The 23098-nt window shown below is 46.7% G+C and overlaps 2 protein-coding genes across 2 annotated transcripts in view; one reads left to right on the top strand and one right to left on the bottom strand.

Annotated features, from left to right (window-relative positions):
- Positions 1 to 23098, top strand: part of LOC119963845 (dedicator of cytokinesis protein 2-like) — a 1353280-nt gene that overhangs the window by 489488 nt on the left and 840694 nt on the right. Inside the window, 1 exon segment of the mRNA XM_038793193.1 lies at positions 16356 to 16451. Coding sequence (XP_038649121.1) covers positions 16356 to 16451 — 96 coding nt within the window.
- LOC119963846 (INSYN2B protein-like) overlaps positions 1 to 23098 on the bottom strand; it is a 262235-nt gene that overhangs the window by 43324 nt on the left and 195813 nt on the right. The window lies entirely within an intron of this gene.

Below are 23098 nucleotides of genomic sequence, written 5' to 3'. Positions count from 1 at the left end.
ACCTCTCTCCCTCCTGTCAACCTCCTCCACCGGAGTCTCTTATGTTACATCCTCGGGGTAAGCTTCCTGGCCTGCTGTGCCACTTCCACAGCTCCCTCCTGCTGCAAGCAGCTCCTGTCCTCCACTTCAGCCTTTAAAAGAGGCTACCTTTTAAGTAGTGGAGGCCTATCTTAAGCAGTGCTGGCCTGGCACGAACCTGGGTCCCTTTCCGAGGCACGCAGCCACTCAGCAGCACTCAGCGCTGGGCTGTACGTCACAATCAGCAGGCGGCACAACGTTGACGTTCAGCCTGCAATAATAAACAGGCGCAGGGTAATCACACTTTGCGATCCCTGCTGCCGATTTCATGGGCTATCCGATTTAATCCCTGGGGAACGTTGCGGGAAAAAAATTGGAGGATCGACAGAAGAGTTGCCCTCATGGGACATTTTAACTGTCCTTTGATTAAGTGGCCTGGTGTGGGGCAGCCAAGTGCGAAGGGAGGCAGATCTGATGTATTTGTTTCTTTATTCAACATGTAAGCAGGAGTAGCAGAGAGGAACGTTTATTAGATTTAGTACCTTGTAGTGATAGTACTTAATCTGCAATATTACATCTCTGTGTGGGCGAGCAGCTAGACTATGATGATCATTATAATGCTGGGTTGCAGTTTTTAAGATCAACTAATGTTGCTCATAGTTTAATGTTGCTGCTTAATTTCAGGAGGACTATATTTCCAAGTCCAAGGGAATAACTGGGGGTAGGGAGTTACACTGCTGAGTAAGAACTTCAGAGAATAACAAGTCAATTTCCAACCCACACCTTTGGTGATGAAAACCGTGGACAAAAAGCAGGGTTTAAGGAAAAGTGAAAGCAAAGTAACAATTAGAAAATTTTGTTGAAGGAAAGAAGGAAGATAAAACAAGAGAAACAAACTTGCGCTTACCCAATGGTAAGAGTCAGCCATGCCCCCGTTGATTATACTCTTGTTTCTGCGTCCCACGATTGTGGGTTCAAGTCTTTTCAGATGAGACCTCGGTTTGCCCCACCTCAGGTGGACATGAACAATCCCATGCCACCTATTTTGAATAAGAGTAAGGGGGAATTTTTCCCAGTGTCCTGACCAATATTTATGTGTCAACCACAGCGGAAAAGAGCTTATCTGGTTATCAATTAAATTTCCATTTCTGAACAGGATGGGCACTTAAGCATTAATTCTACGAGAGAGTGGAAGGACCGCGCTTCAAATATTCACATGTTTGAGCCTGGAATATCAAACTTAGCTACAAACAGCATCAGAGTGCTTCTCAGGGGCTCCCATCCTGTACAGGTAGCGGGTCAGAGGTCATAGTATGAGGAAATGCCAGGTATGCCAATATGATAGAGTGCATCATAGGTATTTGTAAGTCAGTGGCTGGTTTAAAAAATAAATTGTGAGTGGGCCACAGGGCTCGCAAACAAGGTTTTGACATTTATTAGGGAGGTGATTGAATATAGACATAGATCATTACACCATATATCGTATGGTATATCTTCACTTGGACTGTTCGGCTGAATTTCGGCTCTCACAGGGTGTGCTGTGCATCAAATACCGAATTTTGACATTCTATCCAGTGCTTATGAGGTTCAATTATTTACTTTCAAGGAATGTAGACTTCAATGGCATTTGATTAAGAGCTTCAGAAACATCAAGGAACTGGATGCAATTAGGTTACTCAGGTGAGAGATGGTACAATTCACAGTTGAAGAGTTAGATTCGTGGTCAGGATTCACTTTTTTTTACGAGATTCATCTCCCCCGATCGATATGCTGATTTATGTGGTGAGCATGGCATATCGGGTAGTGGGCGATGCCACTGGATCAGTAAGCTGGTGGTATTTGAAGCAAATTAATATAAAGGGAAAAATCTGGAATATAAAGCCATTAGGGACTCAACTGTCAACGATTGTCATAAAACCCTAATGTCGTTTAGGGAAGGAAATCTGCCATCCTTACCTGGCCTATGTGTGACTCCAGACCCACAGTGATGCGATTCACTCTAACTCGGAAATGGCCGAGCAAGTCACTCAGTTCAAAGGCAATTAGGGATGGGCAACAAATGCTGGCCCAGCCAGTGACCCCCCACATCTAATGAAAGAATAAATAAACTGCAGTTTGATAAATGTGTTGTTAAGACAAAGTGACATTGCTAGATATCGAGGGTCACTGCTCGGTAGTTGATTTCTTTTATGCTCATTAATTGGATGTAGGTGTCGCCGGCTAGGCCAGTATTTGTTCCCCGTCCCTGAATTGTCCTTGAGAAGGTGGTGGTGAGCCACCTTCTTAAACCGCTGCAGTCCATGTGTTGCAGAAACTCACAGAGTGCTGTTAGGAAGTTGGTTTCGACCAGGGTTTCGACCGAACGGCAGGGAAGGAAGAATTTGTGATAACGAGGTGTTGTAGAGAACTATTGGATCGTCTATCTCAGAGTCGGTTTGCTTGTTTGGAGTTGTCGTAGGGCAATCAATCCCTCAGGGATACTGAATTGAATGCAGCAGCATTTTTGATTTTGGCTGAGATTGTTGTCGCGTCCAGGAGATGAATTGATTAGATGACAGGACCTACAAGTTTAGGGATGCGTTGCCAAGACTATTGAGGACAAGACAATGAGTGACAACTGTGCTTAGATTGTGTGAGGTCCAGTTAACTAGCTGTATTTGCTAGTTCTGAAGGACTGCCCCAGTCCATCTCTTTGTTTGGATTAATTTTGATGGCCCAACATTGCTCACTCATTTCTCACATTTCCGGTGTTCTGGTGAAGCAGCCTGGTTGTGGATTTTATCCTGCCTGAATAACTGCTGTTCTTGTTAGATTGGAGTTGGTCCTGGGTCCTTCTGAAGGACATTCACAAGAAAGCATTGAGACCATTTCTGACCTTTTGATTGACTGATAACACCCACTACCCTGATACGAAATGGTGTGAAGGGCGCAGCGGGTGCAAAATTCTGAAACTGCATTCAAGAAAATATTTTTAGCCAGCATGTAACAAGCCCAATGAGAGGGAGCATAATTCTAGATTTAGTCTTCAGAAATGAAACTGGGCAAGTGGATGAAGTATGGGTGGGGGAGCATTTTGGAGATAGTGATCATAATGTAGTTAGACTTAACATCATTATGGAAAAGGGCAAAGATAGAACAGGAGTAAAAATATAAAACTGAGGGAAATTTTGCAAAGCAGAGATTTGAGCGGGCAAGAGTGAACTGGATACAGCTATTAGAAGGAAAATCTGTGACAAAGCAGTGGGCAGCTTTCAAAGGTGAAACTCTGCAGGCACAGTGTGGACACATCCCCGCAAAGAAAAAGGGTGGTCCTGTCAAATCTAGAGACCCTGGTTATCGAGAAGCACACAGGCCAAGATAAAGCAGAAAAAGAAAGATTATAACAGCCGCAAAGTACTTAATACTAGAAAGTCTAGTATGGAAAGTATGAAGTAAAAATGGAAGTTCGGAAGATAACTTTAGCTCCCTTCTCTCTCCGCAGATGCTGTCAAACCTGCTGAGATTGTCCAGTATTTTCTGTTTTTGTTTCTGATTCCAGCATCCACAGTAATTTGCTTTTATATTGGATAGGATAGGGTTGTTTTCCTTAGAACAGAGGAGGCTGAGGGGTAACCTAAATGTGGTGCACAAAATTATGAGGGGCCTACACAGTGTCATAATATACACCAGTATATCATGGTGCAGACACACACTGATGGACACACACAGGGACCAATCAACACGTACAAACACTGCAGCCAATCACCAGTTAGAATACACACACTATAAAGGCAGAGGGCACCACGGTTCCCGCTCATTCTGGGTGCTGCCTCTGAGTGTAACAAGAACTCATCCAGCCCAGCACAGACTTACAACACGTGCTGAGAGAATCAACTGGTTCGGACAAGGCTTAGGTCTCTAGTTTAAGTTAGCATCATTTAGACCCACAGTCATCGTGTGTTAGTTAGTTAGAAGTAGTTAATAAAATTGAGTTGAACCTTCATCAGTGTTGGAAGTGTCTGTTCATCTCTCAAGTCTACACTATCCAACACTTCACACAGGGTAGACTGGAATGACCTGTTTCCCCCTAGCTGAGGGGTCAGTTACTAGGGGTCATAGATTTAAGGCGATTGGTAGAAGGTTTAATAATAATCGTTATTAGTGTCACAAGTAGGCTTAAATTAACACTGCAATGAAGTTTCTGTGAAAATCCCCTAGTCACCACATTCCGGCGCCTGTTCGGGTACACAGAAGGAGAATGACCCTCTTATTGACTGACCTGATTAACACTACACCCTGTATGCTTCAACCGATGCCAATGCTTGTGTAGTTACATTGTATATCTTGTGTTGCCCTATTACGTATTCTCATGTATTTTCTTGTATTTTCTTGAATTCTGTTTAATTCCCTTTTCTCCCCATGTACTGAATGATCTGTTGAGCTTCTTGCAGAAAAATACTTTTCACTGTACCTCGGTACACGTGACAATAAGCAATCCAAATCTAAATCCAAATCCAAATCCAAATTCAGAATGTCCAATTCACCTAACAGCACGTCTTTCGGGACCTGTGGGAGGAAATCGGAGCACCCGGCGGAAACCCACGCAGACGCGGGAATAACTCGCAGACTCCGCACAGACAGTGACCCAAGCCGGGAATCGAACCTGGGACCCTGGCACTGTTAAGCTACAGTGCTAACAGGGCAGCATGGTAGCACAGTGGTTAGCACATTTGCTTCACAGCTCCAGGATCCCAGGTTCGATTCCCGGCTTGGGTCACTGCGTAGAGTCTGCACGTTCTCGCCGTGTCTGCATGGGTTTCCTCCGGGTGCTCCGGTTTCCTCCCACAGTCCAAAGATGTGCAGGTTAGGTGGATTAGACATGCTAAATTGCCTCTTAGTGTCTAAAAAGGTTAGGTGGGGTTACTGGGTTACGGGGATAGAACATAGAGCATACAGTGCAGAAGGAGGCCATTCGGCCCATCGAGTCTGCCTGCCCCAACCCATTTAAGCCTTCACTTCCACCCTAGCACCGTAACCCAATAGAGCGGAGGTGTGGGCTTAGGTAGGTGCCCTTTCCAAGGGCCCGATGCAGACTCGTCGGGCCGAATGGTCTCCTTCTGCGCGGTAAATTCTATGATTCGATGGTTAGAGGGGACATGAGGAAACTCCTTTTCACACAGAGGGTGGTGGGCATTTGGAATTCACTGCCTAAGTTGGTGGTTGAGGACGAAACGCTCAACATGTAAAGGTACCTGGATCTGAAGTGTGGTGACCTGCAAGGCTGGACCAGGTGCTGGAAAGTGGGATTAAAATGAACGAATAGTTTCTTCTTTCTCGTTTTGTCCGGCACAGACACGATGGGTTGAATGGCCTCTTTCTGCAGCGCAACGTTTCCACGGTTCCATAGTGTCCCTTGGCTTCTCTATCCCACGGAGACGGAACACATTCATTCTCCATAGAACCAAAGGGATGAATTAGTGATGCATTGAGCATCACCGTCACTGCCATTCTTACAGTACCCATTCATTATGTCGGAATATAACCTGTGGTTGATCCAGACACCATGTCCCATTCTCCAGAACTGACATCCATCACTGTGAAAAGCACAAAAAAACTTAAGCAAAAAAAAATTTCTCATCACAAAAGCACTAAAATACATTGCCAGTCATTCAGTAAAACCCTACTTGATGAATGAGTGCCGCATGATTTGTCTCAATGCCACAGAGGAAGTTGTTGTCACTGCCTGGCTGTAATCTCATACAAATTGAGTGCTGTTTATGTTGCACAGCACAAAGGGGCAAGAGCAGGCCATTCAGTCTCTTGTGCCCGTTTTGCCATTCCATTAGGTCGATCACAGGTCAACTCCACTTATCCCTCATGGTTCCATAATCCTTAACACACTTGTCAAATCAAAATCTACCTATCTCAGAGTTCAAATGACCACCACACCACCCCCCACCCCACCCCCCACCCCACTCTCACCTCACCCACTGCAACAGCTTTTAGAACCAGACTTCTACCCCCTTTTGTGTGGAGACGTGCTTGCTTTCCGATATCAACCCTGTGCGGAACAGTAACACAGTGGTTAGCACAGTTGCTTCATAGCTCCAGGTTCCCAGCTTCGATTCCTGTGTGTCTGCTTGGGTTTCCTCCGGGTGCTCCCGTTTCCTCCCACAGTCCAAGGATGTGCAGGTTAGATGGATTGGCCCAGCTAAATTGCCCTTAATGTCCTAAAAAAAATGTTAGGTGGGGTTACGGGGATAGGGTGGAGGTGTGGGCTTAAATGGGGTGTTCTTCCAAGGGCCGGTGCAAGCTCGATGGGCCGAATAGCCTCCATCTGTACTGTAGATTCTATGGTTCCATGATTCCAGGGCTAAGCCATGAAGGAGACCTGTTCCCAATCCCAAATTTCTCCCCTCCTCTACTAAAGGAACTTGAAGAAGTGCAGCTTCACATGAGCAGACATCCTGGGGGGGGGGGGGGCAAACTCTACTGTCCTGCTTAATCGCTATGAAGCAACAGTGCTAACCACTGTGCTGCGGTGGCACCCCTGGTTATTGCCCCTGGTTTCGCTTCCCCGCATGAGTGGAAACATCTTCTCTACATCTGTCCTATTCATGACCTTAAAGACTTTGCTCAGATCACCTTTCTTTCTTCTATGCTGCAGAGAGAGAGACAACTTTCAAGACAGGAATGACCTATTAGATCGGATATCATTCTGGTAGATTATTTTTTGCCCCATCTCCATTGCCTCTGTATCCTTTTCACAGTATGGAGACCAGAACTGTTGTCAGTACTCGTTCTACCGCCAGCACACAGCAGGAACAGTGTGTGCAATGTATAAGATGTAATGCAGCAAATGGCCAAGGCTCTTTTGACAGCAGCTTCAGAACATGGAACCTTCACTACTTAGAAGGACAAGGGCAGCAGGCGCATGGGAACACTACTCTCTTTGCAATTTCCCTTCCAAGTCACACAACGCCCTGACTTGGAAATATATCGCTGCTCTTTCAATGTCATCAGGCCAGAAGTATGAAACTCCTTGCCTAATAGCACTCTTCGTTGACCGACACCACGTGGACTGCAGCGGTTCAAGAAGGTGACTCAGCGTCTCCCTTCTAAAGGGCAATTAGGGATGGGCAATAAAAGATGCCAGCGACACTCACATTCTGTGAATACGAAATAAGTGTGGCCTAACCCAACTTCTACAAAATCATAAAATGGTTTCAGCAGAGAAAGAGATCATTCAGCCAGACATGCCTGTGTCAGCTCTCTGTGAGAGCAACTCAGCTCGGCCCATTCACCTGTCCTTCCCCCGTCGCCCTACAAATGTTTTCCCATTCAGACAGTTATTCAATCCCTTTTGAAAGCCATGATCGAACCTGCCCCCGCCACATGCTCAGGCAGCGCTTTCCAGACCCGAACTGCCCGCCGCGTAAAAATATATTTCCTCCTGCTGCCTTTAGCCAATCACTTTAGAACCATGCCCTCAGGGTTCTTGGCCCTGTCACCAATGGCAACAGTGGGCTCGATTCGAGTAAATGGGGAAAAAAGTCCCATAGCGAGCACGTTTGGCCGCGCTGAGAAACACGTGCCTGTTCAACGCGACTCGCGTTGTATGAGGTGCCTCAGCCGGGAACGTGCGGCTGAGGTTGCACATAGCCCCATTTTGTACACTAGAGAGCCCTGCTTTCCGGAGCTCCCCAGTGTAATGAGAGATTGGGACGCCATCTGTAAATGGCCTCCCAATCTCTGAGGCCCTGAAGCAATCCCTGAACACCACCACCCAGCCCAAAAACATTTTTGGAGGGCCCCTGCCCTCCCCCCCCCCAAACAGCATCTCCAGCCCGATCGCACGCATGCAAAAAATGCTAAACTGGCACCCTTGCAGTGCCCATACCTGCTGGAAATGCCAAGTGGGCAGGCATTTTGGCAGTGCCAGGATGGCACTTAGGTGGCACTGCCAGGGTGCCCAGGTACCACCAGCAGTGTCAGGGAACCACCTTGCCCAAAGGGCATACAGCCCAAAGGGCCTCCGATCGCAGGGAGACCCACACAAGTGCCATTCCGCCTGGCCCTCGATTGTGGGGACCAGCGCTGAACAGCACTCGCTCAAGATCTCTGAGGTGAAGGGGTTGAATCCCAAAGCCTCAGGTACCTCGAGAATCTGCACATTTGAGTGAGACTTACTGTCTCACTCCAATATGCAGATTTGCCAAAACGTGATCCTGCCCATGATGGGCGGGATTCACATCGCAATGTCTCGTGAGGTCCCATTGGATCTCGTAAAGCGTTGAGAGCCGGGCAGATCCCGGGAGCGGGGTCTCCCGACTTTTATCAGTTATGTTGCGCCATGACGAGCTGCTTAACCGTTGGATCGTACCTAAGTGCCTCCGTCTCTGCTCTGCTCAAACCCATCATGATCTTGAATACCTCTATTAAATTCCTCTCAACCTTTTCCTCACCAAGTAGAACAGCCCTCGCTTCTCCAAACTGTCGACACGATTCAAGTCCTTCCTTCCTCAAACTACCCTCACAAATCTTTCCTGCGTCCTCTCTAATGCTTTCATGTCCTTCCGAAAGTGTGGTGACCTGAATGGGGTCGAACACTTCAGTTGAGGTGAAATCTGTATTTTTGGAAGGTTCAAAAATAACTTCCTTTCTTTTGCAAGCCTCAAATTATGAAGCCCAGGACTTTGCAAGCCTTATTAGCCACTTCCTCAAATGCCCTCCAAGAGCACCCGGAGGAAACCCACGCAGACACGGGGAGAACAGACAGACTCTGCACAGACAGTGACCCAAGCCGGGAATCGAACCTGGGACCCTGGAGCTGTGAAGCAATTGTGCTAACCACTATGCTACCGTGCTGCCCGCCCATGAGAAACTACAGGGAATTGTGAACATAGCCCAGTCCATCACACGAACCTGCCTCCCATCCATTGACTCCATCTGCACCTCCCGCTGCCTTGGGAAAGCGGGCAGCATTATCAAAGACCCCTCCCACCCGGGTTATTCTCTCTTCCAACTTCTTCCATTGAGCAAGAGATACAAAAGCCTGAGAACACACACTAACAGGTTCAAAAATCCTTCCCCACTTTTACCAGACTTCTGAATGGCCCTCTTATGGACTGAACTGATCTAAAGGACGGAACTGATCTTTCTGTGCATCTTTTCTACAATTGTAGCACTACATACCGTATACTTCACCCGCAGTCAATGTTTATGTACTTTCGTTATTCTATGTTTTCATGCATGGAACAATCCACCTGGACTGTCTGCAGAACAATACTTTACACTGGACCTCGGGACAAGTAACAATAAATCTAAATCCAAGAGGCAATTCGGAATAAAATTCTTCATGCAAGAGTGGTACGAATGTAGAACTTGCTACCACAAGGAGCAGACGAGGTGAAGAATATAGATAAACACAAGAGGGAGAAAGAAATGGAGCGATATGTCAATGGGGTTAGATGAAGGGGAGTGGGAAGATGAGGAGCGGCAGTTGAATAGACAACATTATTTGTTGTCCTAGAACCACTGTATAACTTCAAAGGGCTGACACTTGGAAACAGGGTCTCGACTAACAGTGAGGTGGTGAATCAGCAAAACCTGATTTGCAAATGATGCCATCTCTCTGTTTCATCCTGTTGAAGCCATTCCTTGCAACAGAAAGATGAAAGGCAGCAGATCTTTTTATGTTGTTTTTTTTTGGCTGAATTTAAAAGAGATTAGAAATCCAAATGTACATACGATTCCCTTTTACAGATTCGCTCTGCTCATGAAGCAAAAGGTGTCCGGAATATAATTAGTCCCCTGAGATTGCTCACCAACTGTGAAATATTTCAAGGCAGTATCAGTTTAAAGTCATTCCCAAATTCTGTCTTTTCTTGTAATTTATTCTCAGGAGCTGGGTGGGTGTTTCTGGCAAGCTCAGCATTTATTGTGCACTTCCGGTTGCCTTTGACAAGTTGCCAGGGATTTCCCTCTTATCATTGCTGTTTACGCGGTGAGGTACTTTGACGAAGCTGGTCGGTAGGATTTGGAATCATGACAATGAAGGAATGGCTAGACTTCCACATTGGGATATGGTGCGACGTGGCACAGAACTTGGAGCTGGTAGTGTTCCCGATGGTATTGATTATGGGCGGCATGGTAGCACAATGGGTAGCACTGTTGCTTCACAGCGCCAGGGTCCCAGGTTCGATTCCTGGCTTGGGTCACTGCCTGTGTGAAGTCTGCACGTTCTCCCCGTATCTGCGTGAGTTTCCTCCGGGTGCTCCGGTTTCCTCCCACAGGTCCCGAAAGACGTGCTGTTGGGTGAATTGGACATTCTGAATTCTCCCTCTGTGTACCCGAACAGGCGCCAGAATGTGGCGACTCGGGGCTTTTCACAGTAACTTCATTGCAGTGTTAATGTAAGCCTACTTGTGACAATAAAGAATATTATATCTTGTGTCTGGCTCGTCCTCATTGACCAGGTCAAATGCTCAATGACTGAGTTGTCTCGTCCAACCTCTGCTGTGCAGGACTTTCTCGAGCCAAAGCTTTATCCGTTTGCCCCATGAGAAATTAGTTAGAATAGAGGAATTGTCCCTGGCTTCAAATCCCACTGCCTCCTGCGACATCCAACTTAGGTTGGCAGGCTGTCACTATTGGGGTATCGCAAGGATCAGTGCTTGGGCATCAGCTATTCACAATCCATATCAATGTTTGAATGTGGGGAGCAAATGTCACAAGTTTGCGGATGACACAAAACTAGGTGAGTGAGTTGTGAGGATGATGCAAAAAGGCTTCAAGGGGATTTGGACAGGCTTTGTGAGTGGGGAAGATCTTGATAGATACAGGAAGGTCATTTCCCCAGGCTGGGAGATTGAGAACTAAGGGGCATTGTCTCAGAATAAGAGGTAGGCGATTGAGGACTGGGATGACGAAGCTTCCTTTCACTTAGAGCGTGGTGAATCTTTGGAATTCTCTCCCTCGGAGGGTGTGGAGGCTTCGTCGCTGTGTATGTTCAAGACAGAGGTCAATAAGAGTTCTCGATAGTAATGACATTCAGGGATATGACGATTGTATGGGAAAATAACAGTGAGGTAGATGATCAACCATAATCATATTGAATGGCTCGAGGGGCTGAAAGGTCTACTCCTGCTCCTATTTCCAATGTGTGGTCTCAACCCCATTTTGCCATCTTCATATTAATAATTAATAATCTTTTATTGTCACAGACAGGTAGGCTTCAATGAAGTTACTGTGAAAAACCCCTAGTCGCCACATTCCAGTGCCTGTTCGGGTAGGCTGATACGGGAATTGTACCCGCGCTGCTGGCCTTATTCTGCATTACAAGCCAGCTGTCTCGCCCACTGAGCTAAACCAACCCCATCGTTAAGGTTAACGATTTGGCCATGTGGCTTACAAGTAGGTAATATTGCACAGATTTCACCGATGTGCCCCTTGTGGTTTCCACAAGTGGTTGTTTTAGGGTATGTTCTCTTCTCTTCCTCTTTTGCTTTGGGAATGGGCTTTCCCCCAACCCGTTCCATGTCCCCTGGAGCGCTACTGCCACCGAGTGGATGTTCAGCTCCTGCTATACTCCCCTGTGGCTCTTCAACAAAATGGGGCATCATCCTATTATTGTAGAATATTTAGAAAGCAAACAAAGTAGCTTGTTGACACAAGAGAATGAGGGGTTTGAACAAAGTATGTTGGCGGGGGACTGGCATCACTCTTAGATAGGCCAGGTATGCTCGGCAGGTTTTCCATCAGTTGGGTTTTCATGCCAATTAAATGTTCCCTGTTCAGTTTGGGCGGAACAGTAGCATAGTGGTTAGCACTGTGGCTTCACAGCCTTAGGGACCCGAGTTCGATTCCCAGCTTGGCTCACTGTCTGTGCGGAGTCTCCCCGTGTCTGCGTGGGTTTCCTCCGAATGCTCCAGTTTCCTCCCACAAGTCCCGAAAGACATGCTGTTAGGTGAATTGGACATTCTGAATTCTCCCTCAATGCACCTGAACAGGAGCCGGAATGTGGCGACTGGGGGATTTTCACAGTAACTTCATTGCAGTGTTAATGTGACACCAATAAAGATTTTCATTGTTATTATTTTACTGAAAACAACTTTGAACTTTAACAATTTATTTTCAAACTGAGTTCAAATGGCCTTTTTTTGCTGCTCATCCAGGGATCGGCCAGCATTTATCGGCCATCCCTAATTGCCCAGCGAGGAGGTGATGGTGAGCCTCCTTCTTGAGCCGCAGCAATCCATGGTTAGGGGCAGTCACACTGCTGTTAGAGAGGGAGTTCCTGGTGAAGGAACGGCGATATATTTCTAAGTCTATTCCCACACAGCTATTGCCCTTGCCTTTCTAAGTGGTAGAGGCTGCTGGCTTTGAAGCTGCTGCCAAAAGAACCCTGGCTAGCTATTGCAGAGCACCTTGCACATCGCTCCCATGCGCCCACTGCCTTGTGTTTTTCAAGTCATAGCTCCTATGTCTGGCTCATAAGTCCAGTAACATGAAGACTGCTCCAATGCACCCTGATTAGGAGAGATTGTGGATTTCATGGGATATTTACACACCCAAATTGGAATGAAATTGCAGAGTTAATTATCAGCGAAATCAACTGAACCAGATAATCTAAATTGGATTTCTGTGGAGGGAAGGGGCTAAGGGAAAGGATCAATATAAATAAGAACAAGCTCGGTCTCCTTGCCCTCCTAAACTATTCTTGTGCATCTACATGTATCCTTCTGTCTGTACATATTTATCATCTGGCGAATTAATCTCATCTCTGTTTCTATGTAGTTTGTGTGTCGGACAGAACACACAACTGCAGGAGGATGGATGTCGTTGTAGCAAGGCACATGTATTTCATTAATAGCCCGTCTCTGAGCCCGAGGGGCATTGTTCCTGCACAATGATTTACATGCAAAGCAAATGAACAAACAGCAGGGGTTCAGGTTGTATGAGGACATAAATATATTTTATAAGTCTGAAATGAAGTAAATCCTGTTTGCTGGATGTTCCGCATGTCAACCACAGATTGACACATACAGGCTGCCAACCTTTGCACCCGAGGCAGTCAGCACCTTCTCAGCTGGGAGCAAGGCTAATCTTATTCTAAATGCCACCTGAAATAATTGGAGTGATCATTCCATAATGATAGAGAGACTGAGGGAAAAAATATCAGATATCCGTCCCTATTAATGGTTATTATACCCTTGAACTTCTGGAGGTTGTGGCTGTGGTGTTGTACTGAGTTTGAAAATAAGAATTGGTTCCAGTTAACCACTTAAGAACTGAATAGGGCTGCTTTTAACTTCAAACAGTGGAGGAAAACGAGCACAAAGCTGACACCATGGGTAATGGTTGTGGTTGTTGGTGTACGATCATCTAAGATCCCAGTGTAACCAGCAGGAATTCTTCAGGGTTACATCCTAAGCCCATTGTCTCAACTTTCTTCAGATTCTTCAGTGACCTTCCCTTCACCATAGGTCCAGAAGCGAGATCTCTGTTGGGTTCACAGCATTCAGCTCTTTTTGCAAAGCCTCAGGTACCAAGGTAGTCCTTGCCCGCATGCAGCAAGACCTGGGGCCAGATTCTCCTGTCCAAGGTCAGGGACCGAACAGACATGGGATGGCAAAAAGAAACAAATGGCACAGGTGGCCCAAGGGCTGGTCTGCAGTCTTCATTCCCAGATTTGGACAAGCATTCATCAATGAGATTTCAATAACCAACTTTCCCCTCAACCATCCCAGGTTCCAGCGCTCCATATGTCCTGACATGTTTAAAGATGAAAATCTTGTGATTCATTTTCAGACCACAGACAGGTGGCAGTCACAGTAATGCCTTCCAATTTGGGTCAAAACGTGACTCACTCCTCTGGTGGGATTTTGCTCCCCCTCCCGGCCACTGATTGTGGAGCCCGCCTATGTCTGGGTTCATTAAGACCCCAACCCTGTGTAAAATCCTGCCTCGAGATCCTGCTTCGAGTGGGAAAATCCAGCCTCTGGACAGCACACAGGCAGGTAAGTGACAAGTAACATTCGTGCCACGTGGGAACAAGGGAATGACATCTCCAACAGGGTGAACTAACCACCACTCTTCTTCGACATTCAATACCATCGCTGAATGATGAACCATCAACAATCTGGAGGGGACCATTGACTGGAAACTGAACTGGACCAGTCATTTAAATACTGCAGCTACAAGAGCAGGTCAGAGGCTGGGAGTTCCGCAGCGAGTAACTCATTTTGTGACTCCCCAAAGCCTGCCCACCGTCAACATAACACAAGTCAGGACTGTGATGGAATACCCTCCACTTGCCTGGATAGGTTCAGCTGACACAACTCAAGAAGCTCAACAGCATCGAAGCAGAGCAATAGTTTCGCAAAATGCCCACTTGAAAAAACCGAACCCTTTTTTACTTCCTCCTCTGAATGCTGTCGTTCATTAGTTCCAGTGAATCGTCATGGGTTAACATTTATTTTATTGGCTTCTGTTGCCTGCAAGACTGCACTTAAACTTGGCTTCTGTTTACCAGAAAGTGAAACAGTATTGATTTATTTGAAAGAGCTTGTGAAGGAGGGGATAGGCCTGTCCTTGAACACTTATAAAGAGCCAACAACCCCAAGAGAGAGAAAAAAAAAACAAAATAAATTTAAAATGTTCCTCAACGTTTGCACCCATTTTCCCTTTTATCATTGTCACTACCAAACAATTCCTGTCAGATTATTCAAATTACTTTTTTTGAACTGGGAAATCTGAATGGCTAAAAAAAACCAAATTAAGTTAGTAGCCATTAGCATTGGGTAAAATTTACATAGGGGGCGGGATTCTCCCCAACCCCGCGGCAAAATCGCGTTTGGCGCGGGGGGGCAGGGAATCGAACTTTACGCGGAAATCGTAACCGGCGCTGCTCCCGCGATTCTTCGGTCCCCAGAGAATCGCTCGCTCGCGATTTATGCGGCGCGGCTAGAGGACCGTTGACAAAGGCCTCCCCCCGATTCTCCACACCAAACTTGATGAGTTCCCAAGGGTGTTGGTGGGAGCGGGGGGAACGAGCACCGGAGGGGGGGCCTCATGTGCGGGCAGAGCAGCGATCGGGTGGCTCGGATCCGTGGGCATGCGCCATTTCAGGGGGGCCTATTTATCGATGTGGGTCCGCGATCTGAGTCTGCCATCGCGCAAGGTGCGGTCGCTCTAGGTCCCCGTTGTGCGCATGCATGTACTCCCGACCGGAAGTGCAGGGCCAGTATCCGCAGCGGTTGCTGCCGGTGCCCTTCAGCCCTCGCAAGGTAGGAGGATAGCTGTAGATTGTTCTGAGGAAAGTCAAGAGTGAAACGCCAACGTTTTTACGCTGACGTGGGGACAGAACCCCATTTTATGGAGAATCCAGCCCGAGGTTCCTGGCTTAATGAGGCTTTTCACAGTAAATTCATTGCAGTGTTAAAGCAAGCCTACTTGTAACAATAATAATAATTATTATTATTAATGAATCTCTTTATTAGTGTCCAGTATCCTGAAGGGAATTAGTTTAGTTTTTTTGCCCCTCATAAGTCTCATGACATTCCTACGAAAATGGCAGTGGGATAGCAGAGTGATACAAAACCCGAGCAGGATAAAAGGAACATTGTACCCCTCAAACCTGCTCCATGATTCAGTCAGATCCTGGATGATTTGCACTTCAATTCCATGTACTCACCCTTGCTCCATGGAAATTTACTTGGGGATACGGGGACAAGGTGAGTCAATGGGTTTGGCGGTGAAGGTCAGGCAGAATCTAACCAAGCAGCAGAGTAGGGTTGATGGTTGAACAGTCGACTCCTAATCCTAATGGAATGACATTCCATCCTGTATTTAATGGCTGGAATGGAAGTGGGATAGGGAGGCTAGTGGTTACCTGATGTATCTATCCTTGTGGTCTACACCTTCCCAAGGCCATTGAGTGCCCGACAGTCCTTGACTGATTGGATGAAATGAAATGAATGAAAATGAAAATCGCTTATTGTCACGAGTAGGCCTCAATGAAGTTACTGTGAAAAGCCCCTAGTCGCCACATTCCGGCGCCTGTCCGGGGAGGCTGGTACGGGAATCGAACCGTGCTGCTGGCCTGCTTGGTCTGCTTTAAAAGCCAGCGATTTAGCCTGGTGAGCTAAACCAGCTCTTGAAAGTTCCATAAATACCCAACACTTTGAAAAAAATGTTCAAAGAAAATAAAAAAACAAAGTCACTTATTTGTTTTAGGCCCCAAGGCACTTTCTTCTCGGTTGCCAGTCCGGAAGATTCCTGCTGATTCCAGGACAGTCCTGGAGAGTTGGCAACCTCAATGTGGCCTTCACACAATCCAATATTGTGTCTTCTAGGGAAACCCAGATCGGGATATTCAGGACATCATGGACAAGCTACTTAGGACCGTGAACCAGATGGTTATCGGGCTCGGGAGAGACCACAGCCTCATCGTAAGTACTTCCTGCATTTATTGACTCCCTGCTTCTGGGACATTTTAGAAGGAATGTGCAACGTCAGACAATATAAAAACTGTTTTTGCTTATTTTGGTTTGGTGAGATAGTTGACTTGTATTGATGTTGTGACTGCGATTTCAAGGAGCTATTCTACCCTGTCATTCAAGTGTTGTTAAAATATTGGCAGAATCACTTGAGCTGAATGTGAGTCCTCTTGATGGTCACAGGAAGTGACGAAACAGAACCTTCCCAGTGCAATCAGATTTGGCCCCTCACTGGCGAAGGAGAAAATAATAATTCACTTTGGTTTCCTTTCGACTTCCCGGTATTTTGTAAAGCTTGTTAAGTTTGGCTGGTCTTTGTATTTGTGAGGATTTATCACACCTTGTACCATAATCATTATCGTGATTGAAAGAGGGATCCGCATTGCGAGATGAAAAATAACTTAGGACTGGCCTGGCCTGGCTTCATAGCTCACTGCTAATTGGATTGAATATGGCCCCTGAAGGGCCGAGGCCTTGAATGAGTTGGACTATGGATCCAGGACCGATGTTCAGGGTAATGGTTGCAAGCAGGGAAAATGTGGAGAATTAATTGCACAAAGTCTATAAATGAATTGTCCCTGAAACATCCTTGTTGAAATGACTGCAGGATCGAGGTGATACTCTATTTAGATTTCTGCAACTTGATCACTGGGAGCTGGATGAAGGTAGGTGCTTTGAAATAGTTTAGTGTCTGGGTATATGTAGTCTTGTGTTAAAACCTACATTGCTACATATATATTGCTAGAGGATCTCATGCTTCACTCACACTTGTCATTTTAAACTAACTTCATTGATGGTCCAACCCAGCTCCCAAAAGACATCGCAAACATCTTTGGAGGCTTTCTGTACCAGACCTGAAGATGGGGAGGACCTGCTTCGGGAAAAACCTGAAGCAGTGACAATCTAGCACACTGAGAAGGTGGAAAAGATGGCCTGAAATGGAAAATATTTTGTTTTTACAGCAGGTTCTGACTTCAGAGTTGGCAAAATCTGAGGCACTTTGACAATGAAAATAGAAAACGCTGGAACTGCTCAGCAGGTCTGGCAGTATCGGTGGAGAGGGAGAGGGAGACAGAGTCACTTTCGGGGCTCAATTCTCTGCTCCCAACTTAAGAATCCCACTGCCTGTGGACGGCCGGAGGATTCTCAGATCTCACCAGAACTTCAATACAGCTGTTTGATTCTCAGTAGTGTTCTCGTGGTCGACTTATTCTGTGGATCGATTCTTGTCCCCTCCAGTGTTTTTGTTTTAATATTAATCGTATTATTTTCCGAGGTTAATTGCACTTCTTGACATTAATGTGCTAGTACCTCTCATATTGGTGCAATCCCGTTAAGTGTTGGTTTAATGTGCGTACTGTTCAGTTTATGATGTAGGAAATGTGCAAGGTATTAAATTCTTCTGCATCCAACAAGAACATTCAAGCTGATGAAATGCTTAAATATGAAATTTTAAGCTTCATATTACGACGGAATTCATTTATTTCCCTCGGAACTCAGTAACCGTTTCTGATCTGGAAACTGGAATTTTGTACGTTAGGTTTGTTTGTTGCAAGTGTAGAAAGGAGAATAATTTCCATTTTTATAAGTATTAGCAAGTAAATTTAAAAACTGGCATCCAGTATTGAATTTAAGCACACACTTGGACCTTGATATTCACCGAACGGGACCAGAGATCAGTCCTTCCCTGCTTCCACACACCCAACCTGAGAGAAAATGTCCTGAGGTTGAAATCTTTGCTCCAGGGTGGCAGGGGTCTCCAGAAGGTGGACCGAGACATGTCGGACATGATGTAGAGGCTGTCAGATGCAACGGTGGGATGGGTGGAAGGTCCCCTCAGTACACCGGCACTATGTTTAGAAAAAATAGTAAAACAACCTTCGGCCCTCACACACTCTCACTCCCCCCCCCCCCCCCCCACCATACATTCGCCATGCCCCAACCATACCAACTCATGCCACCTCATGACCCCCACCAACCTTCCATGCCCTCCCCCATATTCTCCATGCCAACAAATATCCCTCTGCTCAACTCAATAAGAGCTCACACATGTTTTTACCAATCAATGCCCATCTGCCCAACCCCCATGGCCCCTCATACCTTCTATGCCAACCTAGGGCCCTTTAATCATGGCCAATCTAATTCCATTCCATTCCCTCCCCGCCCTCTACCCTTTCGCTTACGTCAACCAAGCCACCTCATCCAGTATCCACCATGGGCAGACCTCAGGAGCCATGTTGAGATTAAATAAAATACAGTTCCAAGTGTTTATTGTAGACTTTATTTTTTTTAAAACTCATTCATAAAACCAATTGCTCTATTTACATTCCTTCAACTATATCATCCTGTATAAGAACAAACATTTCAACCAGGTGGTTAATCTTTATTAAGAAAGCATTGGGATTCAACACACAATTAAAAAAGGTGTCGATAACAGGTTAGTGCTGCCAATCAGACTATGAAATGGAAAGAAACCCATTGTGAGAATGAAAGGTTGTGAAATAGGTCATGCAGCACAAATCCAGCAATGATAACCCTCAGATTTATGGCAACAGAGTGCAATGGCAAGCAATGTTTTTTTAAAACATTACACAGAGTATTTTTTCATAGATTTTAAAGTGCAAGAGTTTAAAATGACTTGAAAGCTCAAGTTTCAACAGTTTTGACAATTCCTTTTGACACTTTTGCAACTTTTGACCATTTTGACAGTTCCTCTTGACTGTTCCACCTGACATCTGTTTTGTCAGTTCCAATGTGGAACTTTTATACACATTGTTACGCACATTCAGGTCCACTTTTACAAATCTAAATATTTCCTTGTCTCTTCCAAGCATGTCCTAGGATCATACCTTGGGTAGATTCTCTGTTTGCCGATGCTGAAATCGTATTCGGCAATCGGGCGGAATCCCTTTTGATGCCGAAATCGGGGTGGCGCCTGTTTTCGGATGCTCCGCCCCCTCCAAAATGGCGTCATCGGTGAGTCGCCGCACGCCATTAGGACGGCCTCAAGACGTTATCTGAAGGCCCTCCCCCAATGCCCCGCCCCCGATGGGCCTATTTCTCAACGGCGTAGATCACTTGTGGTCTGAGTTTTCATCAGCCTCGCATGGTGGCTGCGGACTGTGTCCAGCACCGCCACAGTGGAGAAGGGTGGGGGGGCTTTGGCGGGAGCTGGGGGGATTGGTGGAGGGTGGTCTGGCGGTGGCGAGGGGGAATAACGGGGTGCACAATCTGGCAGGCCAGGTCTGCGCGCGGCTGATGCCATGTTGTACGGCGAGACCGCTGCAGGTCGGCGCCGTGTGCGTGCGCGGCCACGGACCCTGCAATTGTCCAGCCGTTCCTGTCAGGAACGCCGGGGGCTTTACGTGACGCAGCTGCTAGCCCCCCACCAGGTGGAGCATCGGTGCGGGGGGCGGCACCGACTTTTTCAGCGTAAAACTAGACACATGCTCCGGACATAGCCTCAAAATCAGAGAATCGAGCCCCTTATGTTTCCGACTCCTGGCTAATAAACATCGAACATGACTGGAGGCATTTGCTGTTTTACATCGGAGCGCAGGTTCAAATATTGGCCGAGGCCCATTCCCGCCCCCATGAAAAAGACATGTGCCACATTCAGGGCGGGATTTCCATAGCCTGGCCTCTCCCACTATTTTTATGACAACAGTGAGGCTCTCAGGCATTGCAAAAAAAAAAAAATCAGATTTTGCTCTCAAACTACCATTTATTGAAATAAAAACCTCATGGATTTTGATTTTCATCAAATTCGTGAGAGAAATGAGTGCCGTCTTTTGCTTGGGCCATTAAAAACTGAGGCCGCTGTCAGGTGGACATAAATCTTCCATGAAGTAGAGCAAGGGGATTTCTCCCTCACATTTGTCGCTCAGTGAATCTGGAAAATGATTAAATCAGAGACTGACACAGCACGGAACGAGGGCCGTTCAGCCCATTATGGCTCTTCCATAAAAGCAGGCGATCCGTTCACTTTTCCGCTACCCGACATTGCATCAGTGAGAACATTTCAAAGAAAACAAAACTCTATTGGCTGTGAGGCGCGTTGCCACGTCGTGAGGTTGCGAAGGTTGCCGCACAAATGCTAGTTCCTTTTTTTCCCCCAGCTGCGCAGAGATGATGAACTGACGCAGAGGACGAGGAGACAGTCTCCTCACAGTCTACTGCTCTCCGCTGTGAAATGCGTCAGTCACGCACATTTGACTGAAAGCACTGGGAGTTTGAGAGCTGAGCAACACAAATCTCCAGGACCAGCCAAAGCCTCCAGATTGAGCAGCACAGCAAGGGGGAAGGGCGATCAATAAGAAAGCTAAATGGTCAGAATTCTGTTGGAGTGCCGCTCCCTATCTGTAGACAGCGATCGTCACTCAGGAAACATCTTGGTATGGTTGATCTCCAGTGAACAGCTTTGAGAGGAACAGAAGGGGAGAAACAGCTGCTCGTCCCCATAAAATGCCTGCTTATTTGCATATTATGTGGGCTGTAAGAAAATAATTTATTGCACAATACCCACTGATTCAGGTCAACGTAATAAATGTGTCGGTGCAATTCTTAATAAAAGATGGCCAGAAGACTGCCAAATATGCGCACACTTGCATTGAGCTTACAGCAGAGAATCAGGCCATTCAGCCCAACTGATCCATGCTGGTCTTTTTTCACCATGCCCGCTTCCTTCCAAACAACTTCATTTCACCCTATCAGCATATCATTTCCCCTCATTGACTAACTTTCCTTAAACACGGATTTGCTTTCTCATTACCTCGCATACAGGGCTGTGGTAGGAGGTGAGTTAATCTGCTTCCTGCACCAAATTAGACAGAGGAGCAAGCCGCTGAGCCGCTCGTGGGACTTTCTGGCCCTCACTGTAGCGGCTTCTCCCGCGGTGGGCGTGGTTTTGACGGGACTGGAACATCCTGCTGGCGGGCGGGGCCAGAAAGCTTCGGCCTAACCCTTCTGTCATTCAATCTCCCCAAGCTTCTGCCCTGTCACAGACTATCCTTTTGTCCTTATCCTGTGGTCAAATCCTATTCCATCTCTAACTTATTCCCAGTTCAGATGCTGCCTGACCTGCTGCGTGTTTCCCGCATTTTCTGTTTTTGTTCGGAAACCGATACATTTTGGTAGGAAGAACGAGGAGAGGAAATACAAAATAGAGGATTATTCTCAACAAAGTGCAGGGAGAGAAGGATCTGGGTGTACGTGTGCACTAATCACTGAAGGTGGCAGGCAGATTGACAAAGCATATTGACTTCATAAATAGAAGCAAGGGGCAGGATTTTGCATAACAGAAGGCGGGGGAGGGGCGGGGTTGTCAAATAAAACATGTGGCCTTCGCACAGCCTTCCACGCACCCCGAACCTGCCTCCTATTTTACAGTGGGCCGGGAAGGTATCAGGCAGCTCGCCTGGCCTTAGACCCATTGTGGCCATCAAGTGACCAATTAAGTGCCTCTATTTTACAAACAGTTGGGGAAGGCAGCGGCAGTGTGGTAGATTTCACAGCATAAGCTGGCATTGGGCAAGAAGCAGGGTGGGGGAAATGCTTCTGTTAGGGGGCATTGGTCCTTGTGCTCATTCGAGCGAGCTCCACCCAAAATAATATACTCCCTTTAACCCTTTCCCACTGACGGTTCAAACCCAGTGCCCCAATCCCCTTCACCGGACTGGCTGCCAGGCAATCCAGTCAATCCAGTCCAGTTTTCGTTAGAAAGACGGAGGTTGAGGGGTGACCTGATGGAGGTCTACAAGATTAGGGGCATGGATAGAGTGGATGAAAAGTTATTCTTTCCCAGGGTGGAGGGGTCAGTCACCAGGGCGCATAGGTTTAAGGTCCATGGGGCAAAGTTTAGAGGAGATGTGTGAGGCAAGTTTTTTACGCAAAGGCTGGTGAGTGCCTGGAATGGGTTGCCAAGGGAGGTTGTGGAAGCAGATGCATTAACGGCGTGCAAAAGGCATCTTAACAATCACATGGATAGAACATAGAACATAGAACATTACAGCGCAGTACAGGCCCTTTGGCCCTCGATGTTGCGCCGTCCTGTGAAACCCCTCTAAAGTCCCTCCACACTATTCCCTTATCATCCATATGCCTATCCAATGACCATTTGAATGATAGGATAGGAGGGGTATAGAGGGATACGGCACAAGGAAATGCTGAGGGTTTTGGCCAAGGTTAGTATCATGACCGGTGCAGGCTTGGAGGGCCGTAGGGCCTGTTCGTGTGCTGTATTGTTCTTTGTAAAACCGTGGACTTGGTTTGAAGTCCAGGCTCCATTGTCTTTTTGCTCAGGTACTGTCTGCAATGCCAGCAGTGGCCACCCATCAAACGTGGCGCTGCTGTGACTACAGAACTGCAGGCCAGTCAGATTGGCCAGAAGATCTCTCACACGCGGCTTTCTCTCAGGTGGATGTGGAAGTCTTGAACTTGAACCATGCAGGCTTCGCCTAGACATGGTCAATAGGGAGAAGCTGTTCCTGTTGGGGACTATGTCGGGAACCCAAGGACACCAGCACAAGATGAATGGTAAAAGAACCAAAGGCAACTTAATCGGTAGAAAATATTTTTTAAGCAGAAAGTGGTTAGGATCT

The sequence above is a fragment of the Scyliorhinus canicula genome, chromosome 3, assembly GCF_902713615.1.
Source record: "Scyliorhinus canicula chromosome 3, sScyCan1.1, whole genome shotgun sequence".
Classification (NCBI taxonomy): Eukaryota; Metazoa; Chordata; class Chondrichthyes; order Carcharhiniformes; family Scyliorhinidae; genus Scyliorhinus; species Scyliorhinus canicula.
The sequence above is the reverse complement of the archived record's forward strand: the minus strand, read 5'-3'. Positions and strand labels throughout refer to the sequence as shown.